General features: G+C 43.8%; 1 protein-coding gene across 13 annotated transcripts in view; it reads left to right on the forward strand.

Annotated features, from left to right (window-relative positions):
• Positions 1 to 19877, forward strand: part of SYNPO2L (synaptopodin 2 like) — a 100466-nt gene that overhangs the window by 35812 nt on the left and 44777 nt on the right. For 9 of the 13 annotated variants that reach the window (XM_061634596.1, XM_061634592.1, XM_061634595.1 and 6 more), the window contains one exon: positions 13223 to 13374. The exons of 1 other annotated variant lie outside the window; for it this stretch is intronic. In XM_061634596.1, coding sequence (XP_061490580.1) covers positions 13223 to 13374 — 152 coding nt within the window. Of the gene's footprint in view, positions 1 to 3910; positions 3930 to 4139; positions 4176 to 13222; positions 13375 to 19877 lie in introns of those variants that run through there. 3 more of the 13 variants (XM_061634600.1, XM_061634599.1, XM_061634603.1) reach the window with 2 other exon arrangements.

Below are 19877 nucleotides of genomic sequence, written 5' to 3' on the forward strand. Positions count from 1 at the left end.
CTGTTGACATCAACTCCAGGAAATGGAGTTTTAGACCCTTCAGAAGCCCACTGTGAATTGTTTGCAAAGCACTTTGAGGGTAAAGTTGCTTGCCTCTGTAGCAGTCTTGATGCCCCATCCACATCTACTGTAGTCCCCAATGAGGTGTACAGTGCAACGTCTGCTGCAACTTCTTGGGAACGGTTTCAGTTGATGCGGCCTGATGACGTAGACAAGGTGCTTGCTATGATGCGGCCAGCACCATGTCCTCTTGACCCTTGCCTTTCTTGGTTTATTAAAGCTTGCCGAGGGGGGTTGACTGAGTGGATCCAGGGTGTGGTCAATGTATCATTGCAGGAGGGAGTGGTTCCAGCCGCCTTGAAAGATGGCCACTCCTCAAAAAGCCCACCCTGGACCCATTGGTTTGTGACAACTACTGACCGGTAGCAAATACCCCCTTTTTAGGGAAGGTGATTGAGAGGGTTGTGGTACTCTTGGATGAAACAGATTATCTTGACCCATCCCAGTCTGGGTTCAGGCCTGGTTATGGGACTGAATCGGCCTTGGTTGCCCTGATGGATGATCTTCATCGGTAGAAGGACAGGGGGAGTGCGACCCTGTTATTTTTACTTGATCTCTCAGTGGTTTTTGATACCATTGACCATGGTATCCTTCTGGGCTGACTTGGTGAGATGGGCATTGGAGGCACTGTTTTACAGTGGTTCCGATCCTATCTCCAGGGTCGCTCTCAAAGAATAGTGTTGGGTCACTGTCTTTTGGCCCCCTGGCAGTTGTGCTGTGGGGTGCTGCAGGGTACCATCTTGTCCCCCATGCTGTTTAACATCTATTTAAGCCCTTGGGAGCGGTCATCAGGAGATTTGGGGTGAGGTGTTAGCAGTGTGCTGACGATACCCAGCTCTATTTCTCTGTAACATCTGAATCAGGAGAGGCCATGCAAGCTATGGACCACTGCCTGGACTCAGTGGTGGGCTGGATGAGGGCCAATAAACTGAGTCTGAATCCTAGCAAGACGGAGGCACTGTGGGTTGGTGGTTCCTGAGTTCGGATTTATTTATTTATTTATTTATTTATTTATTTATTTATTTATTTATTTATATACCGCCCTTAGCAAATAGCTCTCAGGGTGGTGAACAGCATAAGATAAAAAACAAACATCATAGCAATAAAATCACAAAACATATAAGCAAAACAGAATACAATTCGACAAATATAAAATAAAAAAAGATCAATGTTACAAAAGTTAATCAGACAAAGAGATTAAAATGATTAAAATGTTTAGAATGGTTAAAATGCCTGGGAGCATAAAAAGGTCTTTACCTGGCGCCAAAAAGATAGTACGGTAGGCGCCAGGTGTACCTCTTCGGGGAGGCTGTTCCACAACTCGGGGGCCACCACCGAGAAGGCCCTAGATCTGGTAACCACCCTCCGGGCTTCACAATAAGTTGGCACCCGGAGGAGGGCCTTAGATGACGAACGAAGTGAGCGGGTAGGTTCATAGCGGGAGAGGCGTTCCACCAGGTATTGCGGTCCCATACCATGTAAGGCTTTATAGGTCATAACCAGCACCTTGAATCTGGCCCGAAAGCAGATAGGTAGCCAGTGCAGATGAGCCAGGACAGGAGTTATATGCGAAGACCGACTGGTCCGCGTCAATAGTCTGGCTGCCGCATTCTGCACTAGCTGAAGCTTCCGAACTGTCTTCAAGGGCAGCCCTATGTAGAGCGCATTACAGTAATCCAGTCTTGAAGTTACCAGAGCATGGACAACCGAGGCGAGGTCGTCGCCGTCCAGATAGGGGCGTAGTTGGGCTACCAAACGAAGATGGTAAAACGCATTCCGTGCCACTGAGGCCACTTGAGCCTCAAGAGACAAGGAAGGGTCAAGAAGAACCTCCAAACTATGAACCTGTTCTTTCAGGGGGAGTGTGACCCCATCCAGAACAGGATGTACATCCACCATCTGAGCGGGGAAGGCGTTCACCAACAGTGTCTCAGTCTTGTCTGGATTAAGTCTCAGTTTATTAGCTCTCATCCAGTCCATTATCGCGGTCAGGCAACGGTTCAGCACATCAACAGACTCACCTGAAGAGGATGAAAAGGAGAAATAGAGTTGCGTGTCATCAGCATACTGATGACAACGCACTCCAAAACTCCTGATGACCGCACCCAGAGGCTTCATGTAGATGTTAAAGAGCATGGGGGAACTCCACAATGGAGAGTCCAGGGAGTCGAGTAATGTTCCCCAAGCACTACCTTCTGGTGACGATCCGCGAAGTAGGAGCGGAACCACTGCCAAGCAGTACCCCCAACTCCCAACTCCGCGAGTCTCCCCAGAAGGATACCATGGTCAATGGTGTCAAACGCCGCTGAGAGATCAAGGAGAATCAGCAGAGTCACACTCCCCCTGTCCCTCTCCCGACAAAGGTCATCATACAGGGCAACCAAGGCTGTTTCAGTGCCGAAACCGGGCCTAAAACCGGATTGAAACGGATCCAGATAATCGGTTTCATCCAAGAGCACCTGGAGCTGGCTAGCAACCACCCGCTCCAAAACCTTGCCCAAAAAAGGGACATTCGCCACTGGTCTGTAGTTGTTCAAATTGTCTGGATCCAGGAAAGGTTTCTTTAAAAGAGGATAATTGGTCAGGTGCCTGCTTTGGATGGGGTCACACTTCCTCTGAAACAGCAGGTCCGTCGTCTGGGGTGCTCCTGGATCCATCTTTGTCGCTAGAGGTCCAGGTGACCTCTGTGGCTAGGAGTGCCTTTTACCAGCTTCGGCTGGTAAGACAGCTGTGGCCGTTTCTGGACCGGGATAGCCTAACCACTGTTATCCACGCACTGGTAACCTTCAGGTTGGATGACTGTAATGCTATGTGGGGCTGCCCTTGAGGTTGGTCAGGAAGCTGCAGCTGGTGCAAAATGCGGTGGTGAGACTGCTCACAAACATGTCGCCCCGCTGCTGAAAGAATTGCATTGGCTGCCCATTTGCTACTGGGCCAAGTTCAAGGTTCTAGGTTTGGTGTACAAAGCCCTGTACAGCTTGGGACCAGGATATCTGAAAGACTGTCTTACCCCTTATATATTATTATTATTATTATTATTATTATTATATACCCAGTCGATCACTGCGCTCTGCAGGTGAGGGGCTCCTGCAGATACCATTTTATCAGCACAACATAGGAGACAAACCTTTAGTGTGGTGGCACCTATCCTGTGGAATTCCCTTCCCTTAAATAGCATCTCTGTTATCTTTACGGCACCTTTTGAAAACTTTCCTCTTTCAACAAGCCTTTTAAGTTGAGACCTATCCCAGTCTGCATCTGTGTTGGAATTGCTTTTTAATATGTTTTTTAAAAAACAATATGTTTTAACCCCTTTTAAAAGATGTTTAAAAGCTTTTTTTAAAAAAAAGTTTTTAAAGTTGTCTTGTTTTGGTGTATTTTAGGGTCTGTTTTTATTATGTTTTGATGTGTTTTTAGCGCCTCTGTTTGCCCACTTGGGCTAATGCTGGGAGGAAGGGTGGGCTATAAATCAAATAATAAATAAATAAACTGCTGTCCCTGCCCTTTTTAAACTTCACCCTCTGTGTATGTCACCAGAACCCTACAGAGGCTGAAATTCAGGCGATGACACTGTTGTGACTGTAAATAATGTGTTTTTAAACGTCTTTACCAATTTATATTAGCAGATCTGGAGATCAATTTTAGATAATGATCAAAGTCTAGAAATAAAAAGAAGCCAAACTGGATAGCCAAATTGCTACTAATATAAGGACTAACACATTTTTCTTTATTTCTGTTCTCTTTGCTACAAGGCTACGATAGTGTTATAGACAGGCTTGAACAACTTCTGGCTTTCTATTTTTCAAAGGGAAGAGTGGCCACTACTGCTTCGTCCCAGTGTGCTTTGGTGAAAGTTGAGATATTTTGCTGTGAGCATAAATCAACTTAATTAGCCTGAATCATGTTTGGTAACATATTGCAGAAAAGACTTCTACTGTGCCCTCTACTGGTAGGGTCTTTTCCTCCTGCTGTTCCCCTCCTACCTAATATTGAGCTTGAGGGAGGGAAGGGAAGATCTGTCAGTTTAGGTTCTCTTGGTTTTTCACTTTTCCAGTCTTAATTTCTTTGCATTTCCACAGAAATCCTTGTGATGTTCCTATATTAATGTATATATGGTAAGTGTTGTTGTTTTAGAAGATACATGGTAAGTGGAGTGAAAGAGGGGGAGTGACTGGGCAGTAGAATGCGAGATGATTGGCTGAGTGTTTAAAATGGCTGAATGTATAAAAGGAAGAGTGAGAGTGGAATCTGGGGGGGGGGAAGAAGAGAAAGAGTGGATTGCTTGGTGGGGTTTGAGAGAGTTGTTTGTCAGGAGAGAGTGAAGAAGGAGGGAGGTGGAGTTCGGATTAGTATTGAGTAAAACCATATGCTTATGTGCCTTAAGAAGAAATCCTGTTAATCTTGTTAGCTTTGTTATCTTTAATAAATACTTAATTTGGTTTACCAAAGGCCTGATCCTTGGCTGGGGTTTCACAGACCAGAAGGGAGGGTAAGGTAATGACCAAGGCTGAAGGGGAACTGTAACAAATGGTGGCAGCAGTGAAGAGAATAACAATACCAGTATTCAGAGTCTCTGGGAATACTAGTATTAGGACGTGACTGGTGGTTGCCTAGCAGGGGGATCTGTTGAGATCTGTGCTAGAGCGGATAGGTAAACCATAAGAGAGTGCGGTCTGGACTGGTAGAGTCCCTGGTGGTGCCTAGAGACAGGCAGTAACCACGAGCAGGTAGGAACCTGACAGGGAGAGCCAAGGAAGGACGCATCACATGTGATGGTAGCGGTGGGATACGAACAAAGGAGCGTCACATGTGGTGTCAGTAGCGGTGGGATACGAACAACAGAGAATCCAGATACAGTGGTGTGGCAAACAGAAATAACAAAACAAGATTACTTGTGAGAGTGACTGGCAAAGAGTGTGTGGCAAAGAGTGAGTGAACTCAAACACCATGGCTGAATACATAAAAATGAAAAGAGAGGAGCTGGTGGAGAAGTGCATAACATTCAATTTACCTCACGAGGGTAAAGGGGTAGATGAATTGAGGGTAGCACTTATAGGATTTGCAACTGCCCAGCAAAAACAACCTGTCAGAGAAGAGACCCCAGAAGGATATTTAAGCAATCCCGCTTATATAGAGTACTTGAGAGAGAAGTTAAGATGGAGGCTGATGAGAAAGAAAAGCAGCGGGTCTTTGAGGCTGAGGAAAAAGATAAACAGCGGGAGTTGGAAGCTGAGAGATTGAGGATGGAAGGTGCAGAGAAGGAAAAACAGAGGGAGTTGGAAATTGAGAGAATGAGATTGGGGTTTGAGGAGAGGGAGAAGCAACGAGCATTGGATGCTGAATTACAAGTAGAAAAGTTAAAATTTGATAGAGAGAAATTTCACTCTGAGGAGACAAGGAAAGAGAGAGATGGAGCAAAAATAAAAATTACTCCAAAGGACTTTGCTGTCTATGAGCCTGGTCAAGATCCTCAAATTTACCTCAGCACCTTTGAAAAAGCAGCTCAGTGGTGGGGGCTACCTGAAGATAAATACATGCAGTATTTATCAAACCTGATTAAAGGGGAATTGGCTGAGGTATACCAATATTTCCCCTCAGACAAGCCCGTCACCTATGCTGAATTCAAAGAAGCAGTGTTTAAAAGATTCAGACTGGGGCCTGATTATTTTAGAAAGCTTTTCAGAAATTGCCAGATACAGACAGGGAGGTCTTTTGTGGAACTGGGAGCAAAGTTGATGGATATATTTGGAAAGTGGATGAGTAGTGCCAAAGCTCAGTCAGTGGAAGAGGTGAAAAGCCTCATGATACTGGATCAATTATACCATCAGTTACCACCAGAAATAAGGCTCCTGGTCAAAGACCGTTCCCCTACATCGGTGCAGGAGGCCGCAGAGATGGCGGATCACTTCGCCTCTAATAGAACTGGCTGGGTGGGGAAAACATCAAGAGAGTTTAAACCCAGCCATATAGTGCTGGCAGAAGGGATGTGGTACCACAGCGAGTGAGTCCTCCATTAAAATCTGAAGGGCACAGGACACCCCAGAGTGGATCTGTGTACCCTAAAAGTGAGGAGAAATTATGCTACAAATGTGGTAGACCAGGGCACCTACGTTTTCAATGTGAGGTTGCCAACCCCAGTAGTAATCCTGCTCAGACAAGGGCAGTGAAAACAGAGCCTAAGGCTTTAGAAACAGCGAAAAAGATTCAGTTTTGCCAGATAAACTGGACAGAAGTAACAGACCTTGATTCAAGTCTGAGAGAGGAAGTGAGAGTACAAGGGGCAAATTATTGGGCATTGCTTGATACTGGTGCCGCTCAGACATTACTGAGGCCAGATTTAATAAAATCTGAAGAAATATTACCTCAGGAAACAGTGACTATCCAAGGAGTGAGGGGTCAACCAGAAAGTTTGCCTGTGGCCCTGGTGGAAATGACTTGGAGAGGCCGAGAGGGCTGATATAAAGTAGGCATTAATGCCCAGCAACAAGAACCAGTAATACTGGGAAGGGATGTAATGGGCGCCCAAGGAAAGATCTATGTAGTGACCAGACAGCAAATTGGCAGAGAAAAAGAAGCCATATTAAGGGGGGCTGAAACAAACAGGGTGGAATCTGTTAACCAGCCTCAGGTCACCATAGCAACCACTAGCAGGCCTGCTGAAGAAGACAAACTGTATCAAGTGGTCTCTGGGGACAAAGCAGAGCAATTCAGGGAAGAGCTGCATAAAGATATCAGTTTGAAGCAGATAAAGGAACAAGCCCTGACCCGACAGATTCCTTTCACTGACAAACTGAGGAATCAAGTTGTGTGTGAGAATGGGATTTTATATAGACTGTGGATGCCTGCTGAGAGAAAAGATGAATGTGAACCAGTGAAGCAATTGATAGTACCTAGCAAATACAGAACCAGACTGCTAGAGGTAGCCCACGATGTTCCATGTGCAGGACATCTGGGAATAAAAAAGACCAAGAGGAGATTGGCTGCACATTATTATTGGCCAAATATCTCCAAGGATGTAAAACAACATTGTCTATCTTGTGGAATATGCCAAAAGGTGGGAAAGAGTGGAGTAAAGACCAAGGCACCCTTAAAGCCCCTTCCTATAATTGGACAACCCTTTTATAGAGTGGGAATAGATTTGGTGGGCCCTTTTTCCAAACCCACAAGGCATGGCAAGAAATATCTAGTGGTGGTGGTAGATTTTGCCACCAGGTACCCAGACGCAGAAGCACTGAGATCTGTAGAAGCCCCTGTAGTGGCAGAGGCTTTATTAAAAATCTTTATGAGGCTGGGTTTCCCTCATGAAGTGCTGACAGATCAAGGCAGTGTATTCATGGGAGAAGTGATGCAATGTATGTGGAAATGTTGTGGTCTAAAACATCTAAAGACCACTACTTACCATCCCGCCACTAATGGGCTAGCTGAGAGGTTCAATGGAGTTTTGAAGGGCATGATCAGAAGCTATGTTCAAGATCACCCACAAGACTGGGATGAACAGTTGGGATGCTTCTTATTTGCATACAGAGAAGTCCCTCAGGAGTCAACAGGCTTCTCACCCTTTGAACTAATGTTTACTAGAAAAGTGAGGGGACCTTTGGAACTGCTAAAAAATTCATGGGAAGGAACTCTGGGAGAGTACAAAACTTCTGTAGTAGATTTTGTATTGGAATTCCGCAATAAATTAACATCAATGATGGAAGTAGTGAACGAGAATTTGAGTCATGCACAGGAGAAGCAAAGTTACTGGTATGACAGAACAGCCAGAGAACGTGTGTATGATGTGGGAGATATGGTTATGGCGTTCATACCCAGGAAACATGACAAATTACAGGCTAACTGGGAAGGACCATATACCATCAGAGAAAGGCTTGACACAGTGACATATGTAATCACCACAGACCAATTAAACAAAAGCAAAGTGGTTCATGTAAATATGTTAAAGCCTTACCATACCAGGGATGCAAAGGTGTTGCAAGTTACCTTATTCCCTGAGGGAAGTGGGCCTGAACTTCCAGATTTGGTACAGGAAAGCAAAGACAAAGGAGGGGTAGATCAAGTGGAATGGTCAGAGGAGGTAGAGGAGGAAGTAAAAGAAGAGATTCTGAGAGTTTTGAAAACCTATAGGAATCTCTTTAGCAACAAACCTGGCCGAACCAGTATAGTTATACATTCCATTGATACTGGAGATCATGCCCCAATCAGATCTGTTCCGTACCGTGTGAATGGGAAAGTTTTGAATGAGATCAAAAAGGAGGTGGAAGATATGCTGGAATTAGGAGTGATCAGGGAATTCATCAGTCCCTGGGCCTCAAGTATTGTCCTGGTTCCGAAAAAAGATGGAACGACAAGGTTTTGCATTGATTATCGGCTAATCAATAAAATTACTGTTCCAGATGCGTATCCTATGCCTAGGGTAGACGCTATGTTAGAGTTATTGGGGGCAGCAACCATTATCTCTACATTAGACCTCTGTAAAGGATTTTGGCAAATGGAACTAGATGAGCAATCCAGAGCCAAAACTGCCTTCAGTACACCAGATGGGTTATATGAGTTTGTGACCTTACCCATGGGACTAAGGAACTCACCAAGTTCATTTCAGAGGCTAATCAATACTGTGTTGCGAGGCATGTCAGATTTTGCAGTGGCCTATATCGATGACGTGGCCATTTTTAGCAAGTCGGTGCCTGAGCATGTCCAACACCTGACAACAGTATTGGAGGCCTTAAGAAAAGCAGGCCTCACAATAAAAGCTAAGAAATGCCAGTTTGGACTAAAGGAAGTAATCTATTTAGGACATAAGGTGGGGAGTGGGAAAATCACCCCCTTATGGAGCAAGGTGGAGGCAATACAAGCGTGGCCGATCCCCTTAACCAAAAAACAAGTAAGGGCATTTCTGGGTGTGGCTGGATTTTATAGGAAGTTTGTGAGAAATTTTGGGGAAATAGCAACCCCCTTGCATGAATTAACAAAGAAGAAGTGTTCTGAGCGTGTGGTATGGACGGATGAATGTCAGAAGGCTTTTGATCTACTGAAGCAAGCCTTGTGCCAAGGACCCATATTAATAGCACCAGACTATGAGAAACCATTCATCGTGGCTACAGATGCGTCGGACCTGACGCTGGGAGTCGTCTTGCTACAGGAGAGAGAAGGCACCAGACATCCAGTGGCGTACCTGAGTCGCAAGCTGACGCCGAGGGAGAAAAACTATTCGTCGGTCCAGAAGGAGTGCCTAGCGGTCGTGTGGGGACTGAACAAGTTGCGCCCATACGTGTGGGGACGAAGATTCACAGTGGCTACGGATCATCGGGCCTTGTTATGGTTGCAGACTATGAAAAACCATAACGCTATGCTGCAGAGGTGGTCCTGGGCCCTACAGGACTATCAAGTGGACTTCCAGTTCATAAAAGGCAAGGACAATGTACTGGCCGATGGACTTTCCAGGCAAGTGGCTGGGACTGCAGTGACGTGACCAGACAGAGGAACAAAGAAAGACATTTTCCCCATAGAAACTTTTATTTGTTAACGCGACGTATAAATCCTGGAACAGGAATAATACTCTGCTGTTGTTTAAGGGGGGGGGAAATGTGATGTTCCTATATTAATGTATATATGGTAAGTGTTGTTTTAGAAGATACATGGTAAGTGGAGTGAAAGAGGGGGAGTGACTGGGCAGTAGAATGCGAGATGATTGGCTGAGTGTTTAAAATGGCTGAATGTATAAAAGGAAGAGTGAGAGTGGAATCTGGGGGGGAAGAAGAGAAAGAGTGGATTGCTTGGTGGGGTTTGAGAGAGTTGTTTGTCAGGAGAGAGTGAAGAAGGAGGGAGGTGGAGTTCGGATTAGTATTGAGTAAAACCATATGCTTATGTGCCTTAAGAAGAAATCCTGTTAATCTTGTTAGCTTTGTTATCTTTAATAAATACTTAATTTGGTTTACCAAAGGCCTGATCCTTGGCTGGGGTTTCACAGACCAGAAGGGAGGGTAAGGTAATGACCAAGGCTGAAGGGGAACTGTAACAAATGGTGGCAGCGGTGAAGAGAATAACAATACCAGTATTCAGAGTCTCTGGGAATACTAGTATTAGGACGTGACTGGTGGTTGCCTAACAGGGGGATCTGTTGAGATCTGTGCTAGAGCGGATAGGTAAACCATGAGAGAGAGCGGTCCGGACTGGTGGAGTCCCTGGTGGTGCCTAGAGACAGGCAGTAACCACGAGCAGGTAGGAACCTGACAGGGAGAGCCAGGGAAGGACGCATCACAATCCTCACGAAACTTCATCAGCATTTTAGCACACATTTCTCCTAATAAACACATTTTCGCCTGCAGTTTTGACTAATAGATATCCAAGTAATTCTCCTAACATAATGCATTTTGGTATGTTATTTCATTGATATATCTGGTTTCATGCACATTTCCCCCTAATATATGCATTTTTGTAAAAATTGATTGGTTGGAGAACTGCATCACAAAATTCAGATAAGTGCAAATTTCAAAGGGTGGCTGTGTTTTGGTTTTCATATTGTTTTGGAAAGTGTGAATTTGATAGATTCAGGTTTAAATGCAAATTGAATCAAATGTCTCCCCTATCCCTAACCTGCGTGATAGTTCTCTGGAACTCAACAGCTAGAAGCAGGCTCAGCTCCAGAATTAGGGGGACTCTGGGTAAGCTATAGTCAATGCATCCACACTGTGGTGCTCACTCCCTACCACTTACTAGATGGTGGGCTGGTTGCACCATTCTACTCAGCAGCAATCCTGGCACGTGCACAGGTACTGGCTGAAGCCACCATGTTAATGATGTTAGGGGCAGGACAGCATCATTAACATGGCAGCACCAACCACTGAGTGCACATCCCACTCCCTGCTGGGTGGCTAGGTGGTAGCACTGATCAGAGCTGCCAGCCCACATATTTATACTGTCTGGTGCTGCCATGTTAATGATGCCAGCCATCGACATGTGTGCCATGCAGGTTCAGAGCTCTACTCAGTGCCGACACTACCACCATCCACTGTGTTGCATCAGCTGCAATAGTGGCACCAGCAGTGGTAGACACTGCCAGGTACCCAGGACATTTGCCCTGCCATGATGTACTGGTGCCAGACTTTGTTTGGTCACAGCTTTAGTTGTTCCTTATAAAGGAATACTGTTCCTGCTTGCAGGAAGTTTTCAGATCAAGGGTATAAGGTAACACTCAAATGGCGAAGTGAAGCACGATCAGGTAGAAAAGACAAGTCGGAGGCTCTTCCACCTCTTGGACCTATCATGTCGAAGGCTAATATCTCTGTCCCTACCTAGGGCAAGATGCCATTTCTTTCTCTGCATTTGCCCAGCTTACCACACGGTATGTAGAGCAACTTATGGCCACCTGCTACTTATCCTTGAGGATCAAGGGGGTATTACTGTGCTGTGGCTTCCTTTGACCTTATGGTGTATACTATGGATCACTACTTAGCATTTATTTACCTTTTATTTATTTTTATTACAGTCTATAAGGATACTAAGAATGGGTGAGACTTTCAATTCAGTTCGCATTTCAAGCAGAAATTTGCAATTTCTGAAACAATATGAGAACCGAAACACAGCCATCCTTCGAAATTCGCATTTATTAAAATCTTGGGATCCAGTTCGCCAACTAAACAACATTTACAAAAATGCATATATTAGGGGAAAGTGTGCATAAAAATGAATACATGAGAGAAAATATGCAAAAAGGCACAAAATGATGAGAAATTGCTTGCAAAAATGTGAACCTTTGTCAAAACTGCCTAAAAATGTGTTTATTTGAAGAAATATGCACTAAAAGGATGGAGAATTTTTATGAAGATTAAAAAGAAATTCGCAGGTCACTGTAGAAATGTAGAGAACTGAATTTAACATTGGAAAAATGAGAAACTGTGAGAGCCGAAACTGTCAGATCTTTCCATCCGTAAAGGATACTGTCAAATGCTACAGCCAGTATAATGTTATGCCTTTCAGAATAAAAGAAAACCTCTCCCCCAGCCTTGCAGTAGAATAGAAACTTCATTTGCTTTAGAGAAGTGGGATGCTTCCAAACATGGACGGTGTAGCAGTATTCAATCATTGCTGCTCAGTTTCAGGCTAGGAGCAGAACAGCAACTCTGCTTCCAGACTTCTGGAATCCAAATACGTTCTGTAGTCAAGTGGGCAGTTCCCCTTTCCCAAGTCCCAAAAGTTTTTGGGGGGCGGGATGATTTTCATTGGGACTGTGGTATGGAGGAAAAGGTTAAAAGGTAACCATTAAAATACTCACTTGCCTCTCACTGCCCTTACAATCATGACCCCCACCCCTGCTGTTTATGAGGAAAGAAAAACAAGAAATTGGTATCAGCAGAATGCTTTTTGGAAAATAAAGGGTTAAAGTTATAAAATTGATTCCTGGGGAGAAAGGAAATGGCTGTGCTAGAGTGGTCTACATAAGCCATAACCGGCAAGAATAGCTGTGCACTAGGCCAATTACATTTAGAAAAATTACACAGCTGTTCCGTTGTGTGTGTGCAGGGATTAAAGTGAAATTTTCTGAGCTAAGGGGACACAAAGGAATCTGAACAGGGAAAATATGGGAGCAGGATGTTTTGTTCCTGATGTTATGAATTTTAGCACATCCCTAGCATAGACTTGTAAAACAATTGCACCATAACTTTGTAATTAGCATCTCAACATTAATTTGCCACCCAAAAAGATCAGTCTCAAAAGACCTTCTCTCCATCCCATCAGTCAAAACAGCCAGACTGGTGAGGACTAGGGAGAGGGCTTTTTCAATTGTGGCCCCCACCTTGTGGAACTCCCTCCCAAATGATCTCCGCCATGCCCCTTCTATGATGAGCTTCCCACGGGCCTTGAAGACCTGGCTCTTCAGGCAGGCTTTTGGGGTGGGCTAGATTGTATTATCATTGTTTTCAGATTTTTAACGTCTAATGTATTTGTATGTCTATTTTGTACGTCGCCCAGAGTGGCTGGATAACCAGCCAGATAGGCGACTAATAAATTCAATAAATAAATAAATAAATTGGGGAAGGACTTGAGGTTCTAGCTAGGTATAAAGGCCTTTTGTTATTTGGAGAGAAATAAGGAAGTAATCCATTGAGTATGATGACTTTTTAATTAAAAAATCACGCTTTCTTCTCTGCTCTTCCCTTCTTAGATTCGTAAGAGAAGTAAAGCATGTCGTGGGGGCCTGTGGGAAAATGATGAACTAGTATCCATCAATGGGAAATCATGTGCTGGTCTCTCGCATGCCAGTGCCATGCAGATCATCGACTCCTCAAACGGCATCCTCAACATTGTTGTTAAAAGGTAATGATAACAGCTGTTGGATCTTGGTGCCAGAAGAGCTAAGTGAAAAATTCAATGCCCCATTGCTTTATTTAGCACAACAGCTTTTAATATAAACTGTGTCCCTTTAAATTTAAGGTAGGACAAGGCAGCACAAGCTGATTTTCATGAAATTTTCAATGTAATAATATGTGACTTTGTAAATCTTCCCAATTATGTCTACCCTGTGCTCACACTTCAATCTCAGGATGCATGAGAGGATGATACTGAAGTGACTCCCCTCCCTACTGACAGCACAGAGACTCTCTGTTTTTATTATACATGTCCTATTTGGGGGGGTTTTGACCTCAGAATAGCTTATATGAGACTCTCGCACATTTTGCCATTCAGAGCGTGATCAGGCTGGCTTGTTTCAAAGAAGATGTCAGCCATAGAAGAAAAGCTTTCCTGAGAAGTTTTCAAAGTGCCTGATGCCTCTTTTAAGCCACAGTTGTCTGGCCTTCCTATTCTATACATCGTTGGGATACCAGCCATCTGTGGCCTGAGCGGGTGCTGCACTGGCATGCTAATAATACAAGTATAGTAGCTGAGAGCCCAGTTGAAGTATGAAGCGAGTAGGGATAGGTGAGAATTTCAATACAGTTCGCATTTTAAGTAGAATTTATCAAATTCACACTTTCTGAATCAGTATGAAAACTGAAACACAGCCATCCTTAGAAATTCACATTTATAGTTTGCCAACTAAACAATATTTACAAAAATGCATATATGAATAGGAAAGTGTGCATAAAAATGAATATATGAGTGAAAATAACATGGAAAAATGTGTTAGATACCGAGAAATGGCTTGCAAAAATGTGCACCTTTGTTAAGACTGCTTACAAAAATGTGTTTATTAGGAGAAATTCACACTAAAATTTTGGTGCAGAAAATGCAAATTGCTGTAGAAACAGGGAGAACTGAATTTAAGATCGGAAAAATGAGAAACTGAGACAACTGAAATTGACAGATCTTTCCATACCTAGAAGCCAGCCACATGGAATGGTGCATGGGTAAATTCTTGCTTGCTCATCAGCACCAAGTCTAAATAGGATCAGTGTAGAGCATCATGTATCAGAGTTCCCATTCTGCAGGGTTATGGTTACTTCCTTTTAGATTATTTTTTATAATTGCATTGGAGGACAGATTTAAAAAATATGTTAAGCTAGTATATATATTTAAATTTTTGATAAAGCCCATACCAAAGGCTTAAATGAAAACTTGGGAGAAGAAGACAAAACCCCTTACGGACTGAAAAGTGGTTAAAAAAGAAACCACTTTAAAAAGAAAGCAGAGGATAGGGCTAAACAGTTGTTTCATATCTCAGGAAAGTAAACTATGCTATCTCCAAAGGATCTGTACTGGGTCATTGCTATTTAATTTATACATAAGTAATCAGGAGTAAGGGATAGACAGTGAGTGAGGGTATTACAATCCGATGATCCTGTTTACCAGGGCAGGCTGGGGTGCTGCTGCGCCATCAGCCTCCTGACAGCAGAGTTGCTGTTGCTATTGGGATCAGCTGGGATCAGAGCCAATCTAGCACTCTCACTGGTGAGAGCCCCATCCTGGTAAATTTTATTTATTTATTTATTTATTCAATTTATATACCGCCCCATAGCCGAAGCTCTCTGGGCGGTTCACAACAAGTAAAACATCTGATATACAATTAAAACCACATATCAAGCAATTTAAACATACATTAATAATATCAAAAAGATTAAAAACATATGTATAAACATACAAATGCATAAATAAATAAATAAATATTAAAAAGCTGAAATACTAAAAATACTAAGATGCTAAAAAACTAAAAACTGAAACTAAAATGCCTGGGAGAAGAGGAAGGTTTTTACCTGGCGCCGAAAAGATAGTAATGTTGGTGCCAGGCGTACCTCATCAGGAAGAATATTCCATAGTTTGGGGGCCACCACTGAGAAGGCCCTTTTTCTTGTTATCACCTTCCGGGCTTCTCTCTGAGTAGGCACCCAGAGGAGGGCCTTCGATGTGGAGCGGAGTGTACGGGTAGGTTCGTATCGGGAGAGACGTTCCATCAGATATTGTGGCCCCGTGCCATGCAAGGCTTTATAGGTTAAAACCAGCACCTTGAATCGAGCCCGGAAACATATAGGCAACCAGTGCAAGCGGGCCAGAATCGGTGTTATATGTTCAGACCGCCTGGTCCCAGTTATCAGTCTGGCCGCTGCATTCTGCATGAGCTGTAGTTTCCGAACCGTCTTCAAGGGCAGCCCCACGTAGAGTGCATTGCAGTAGTCTAATTTAGAGGTTACCAGAGCATGAACAACTGAAGCAAGGTTTTCCCTGTCCAGATAGGGGCGTAGCTGGGCCACCAGCTGAAGTTGGTAAAAAGCACTCCATGCCACCGAGGCTACCTGGGCCTCCAGTGACAGGGATGGTTCTAAAAGAACTCCCAAGCTATGAACCTGCTCCTTCAGGGGGAGTGCAATCCCATCCAGGACAGGTTGAACATCCACCATCTGGTCAGAAGAACCACCTATCAACAGCGTCTCAGTCTTGTCTGGATTGAGCTTCAATTTATTCGCTCTCATCCAGTCCATTATCGCAGCCAGGCATCGGTTCAGCACTTTGATAGCCTCACCTGAACAAGATGAAAAGGAGAAGTAGAGCTGTGTGTCATCAGCATACTGGTGGCAATGCACTCCAAAACTCCTGATGACAGCACCCAGCGGCTTCATATATATGTTAAAGAGCATGGGGGACAGAACTGACCCCTGCAGAACTCCATATTGGAGAGCCCAGGGTGCCGAGCGATGCTCCCCAAGCACTACCTTCTGGAGACGACCCGCCAGGTAGGAGCAGAACCACTGCCAAGCAGTACCTCCAACTCCCAAATCCGCAAGTCTCCCCAGAAGAATACCATGGTCGATGGTATCAAAAGCCGCTGAGAGGTCAAGGAGAACCAACAGAGTTACACTCCCCCTGTCTTTCTCCCGACAAAGGTCATCATACAGGGCAACCAAGGCCGTCTCCGTGCCAAAACCGGGCCTGAAACCTGATTGAAATGGATCCAGATAATCGGTCTCATCCAAGAGTGTCTGGAGCTGGTCCGCAACCACTCTTTCGAGGACCTTGCCCAAGAATGGAACGTTTGCTACCGGCCTGTAATTGTTAAGGTTTTCTGGGTCCAGGGAAGATTTCTTCAAAAGTGGTCTCACTACTGCCGCCTTCAGGCAGCCAGGGACCACTCCCTCACGCAGTGAGGCATTAATCACTTCCCTGGCCCCGCTGGCAGTGCTATCCCTGCTAGCTTTTATTAGCCAAGAGGGGCAAGGATCTAACACAGAAGTGGCTGCTCGCACCCGTCCAAGCACCTTGTCAACGTCCTCAAGCTGCACCAATTGAAACTCATCCAAAAGATCACGACCAGGCTGTGCTCCGGATACCTCATTTGATTCAACTGCTAAAACATTGGAGTCCAAGTCCTGACGGATGCAAGAGACTTTATCCTGGAAGTGCCTAGCAAAATAGCAGCGATACCACTGTTGGGAGGGCTGTAGTGCATCACTGTCACATTGCCCCAGCTACTCCTGCTATCCACATTGGCAGCTGCCAACACCAGCATGTTGGTGAAATGCAGTTGGGATTTTATGGCCTCTTATGAGCAAAGTTGAAAGGAACATGATACCACCCTTTTGAACAACACATTCAGGCACACCTCCTGCATCCATGGCAATGCCCACCAAGCCCTGCTAGAATTTAAAGAAAAGGTGTCCTTTTCACATAGGAACAGCTTGATAAGAATCATGCTGGGTGCTACTGCTGGAGAACATGGGCTTCATACATGTTGCAGGGCTGCCTGGAAAGAACCAAGAAAGACAAGGACGGTAATGATAAATCATCAGAAATGGTCAGCAGAGCAGCTGCAACAGAGTGGCTGAGTGAAGATGCTCAGTAGGTTGTAAATGAAAAAGTGGCATTACTTGGGTGCTATTCCAGTTTCCATACCTCTTCCTTGCTTGATGGCTTCCAACGTCCTCATTTCAAGATTCACCTTTCGGAGAACATATTCTAGTCACTGGGACAGTACTCATCTATCTTGTATAGGGTGTTGCAATAGAACTGTGTCTTCAGTTACTGTGTTTCTGCTTCTCTGTGTGGCCAAACTCTTGCAATACAAAAAGGGTGTTTGGCCATCAGTAGCAATGGCTGGAGTGGAGTGTTTGGTGTTCACCAACAGAGATCTTTGTGTCCCCCTTTGCTTTCAGTTCTGGTGCTTGGTGGGAGCTTTGTATGTAGGGGTTTATCACCCACTAGCCCCCCCCTTTTTGCATATTTACCTTATGCAGGCAACACGGTAATTGGCTATTGAGGAAGCAACGGTTGTTTATCCAATACTGTTCCCATATATTGCAGCGGGTGGGGGATGGATCAGTGGCTTCTTCTGCGGGCATAATGTTCCATCACTGTTGGGGGTGAGACTGAGGTCCCAGAGTTCTTACATAACATACCTCCTGATGCTACCCATTTCTGATATGTGCTGGTAATGTTACATTAGGAAGTTCAGGATATAAATCTAATAAATAAATAAATTAACCATTGTGCTACCTTGGTAGAGGTCCCTGACACCTGATGAACAGTTCTGGAGAGCTAGAAAGCTTGCCATATTTTTGTGACATGTTGGTTGATCTCAGTAAAAGTATTGCCCAACTGTGGGTTTTGGAGTTTTTACTTTTTAATCTAGATTACTTCAGATGGAGAACAAAATGGAGAACAAGCTTTTGGAACAGGAACAAGTTGTAATTAGGAAAAAAAGAGAAAAATGTGCTTTGGACATTTCAGCAAACAAAGTGGCCAGTGGTTGATGGTTTGGAGGGCAGGATCAAAAGCAAGGTCTGCATGACCATGGAAAGCTGTTATGTAGCAAGTTGTCCCAACAAAAGCCAGTATCCAAAAGAGCTATCTCAGATCCTCAACTAACTGATCACTCCAAAGGCCCAGCCCTTGCTGTAGGTGAACTTGTAAAGCATTTAAATGAATAGTGCTCTTGTCTGGATCTGTATACCATAGTGCAATTGGAATGGCCTCAAATGGTCCCTATCTTTTATTGAACCAATAAATTTTAAGTGAGAGATTAAATACAACATGTTTGCAATCAGAAACACACTTAGTAGGGAATAAATCCCCTTCATCCGGTGAGATTTATTTCTAAGTAATCATGCTTAGGACTGTGCTGTGTATGTTCAAACTGCTTCATAAAAGGAGGGCTAGAATAAAGAATAGAATAAGGAGGCAGAAAAATACCATTAATAATATAATGACTTGCAAGCATAAGTATTGATGTGTATGACATTAAAAAACATGTTTTCCATAGGTGTGAAGGTGAATACAGAGGACCTGTTCTACAACAAATCTTGGGCCAAATTAAATAAACTACTAAATAATTGCATTTTGGACAGGTCAGGACCTTGGCTTGGGTGTCCCCTGTCACAGCTATTGTTTGTTCTTGTATATGGAGCCATTCACACCAATAGCTAGGTATACTGTTACAATAAGAGGCATCAAATCAAACTGATATTCTTGCCAAATTAATTTATCAGCTGTGGATGAGCTATCACATCTTTTTCAGCTGTGGCCCCAAGCTTTGGAACACCCTACCCCAAGAAATCTGCTCTGCTCCCTCCCTGATGGTTTTCTGGAGATTTCTGAAAATGATCTTGTTCTGGAGAGCCTTTGGGAGGGACTGAAAGTAGAGCCTGACACTGATTTTATGCTTTCTACGTTAAATTTTACCCTTGTAGTCCCCTTTAGTACCACTCCCTATATGTGTGTGTGTGTGTGTGTATACATATAGTATTTTATGTATTTTAATTGTATTTTATGTATTTTAATTTATTTTAATGTTTGTGATTTTATTGTTTACAATTTTATCATGTACGTGTTTGATTTTATTTTTGTAAGCTGCCCTGAGTGCCCTTTTATAGGGTAGAAGGGCGGGATAGAAATATTATAAATAGATAGATAAATGTTCTTCAACCACCTTTCACAAGGCTACTAGCAGTCTGAGTGATCTTTCTGGTACTGTTGCCACCACCATCAGCACCACTTTCTAAGTAAGGTGCAGTAGTGGCAGCTTTGTGAGTTTTCAATCAGATCCACACAGGCAGGAACCTGGGAAGAAAAGAAGGGGAAAGAGCATTTACCTTGCTTAAAAGCATCTCCTAATGTTGTTAATCCAGCTGCAAACATGATTCTCCCTGTATTCCTCATACTAATAAGAATATGACTCTGATTAGATGGGATTCAAAGAACTATAGTTCTTCTGAGAAGGCTTTAGTCTTCCTTTCCTCAAACAAATCCTCTTCTACCACCCCCACCCCCATGCCACTTAGTGTATTGCTTTTGAAACTGATTGGAATATAGGAAGTGTGGAGAAAAAATAGCAAGACATATGTAGCACCTTAAATTTCTTATGGCCTAAGGTAAAAATGTCAAAAAGACTAAAG

Source organism: Rhineura floridana, chromosome 7, assembly GCF_030035675.1.
Source record: "Rhineura floridana isolate rRhiFlo1 chromosome 7, rRhiFlo1.hap2, whole genome shotgun sequence".
NCBI classification, from domain to species: Eukaryota; Metazoa; Chordata; class Lepidosauria; order Squamata; family Rhineuridae; genus Rhineura; species Rhineura floridana.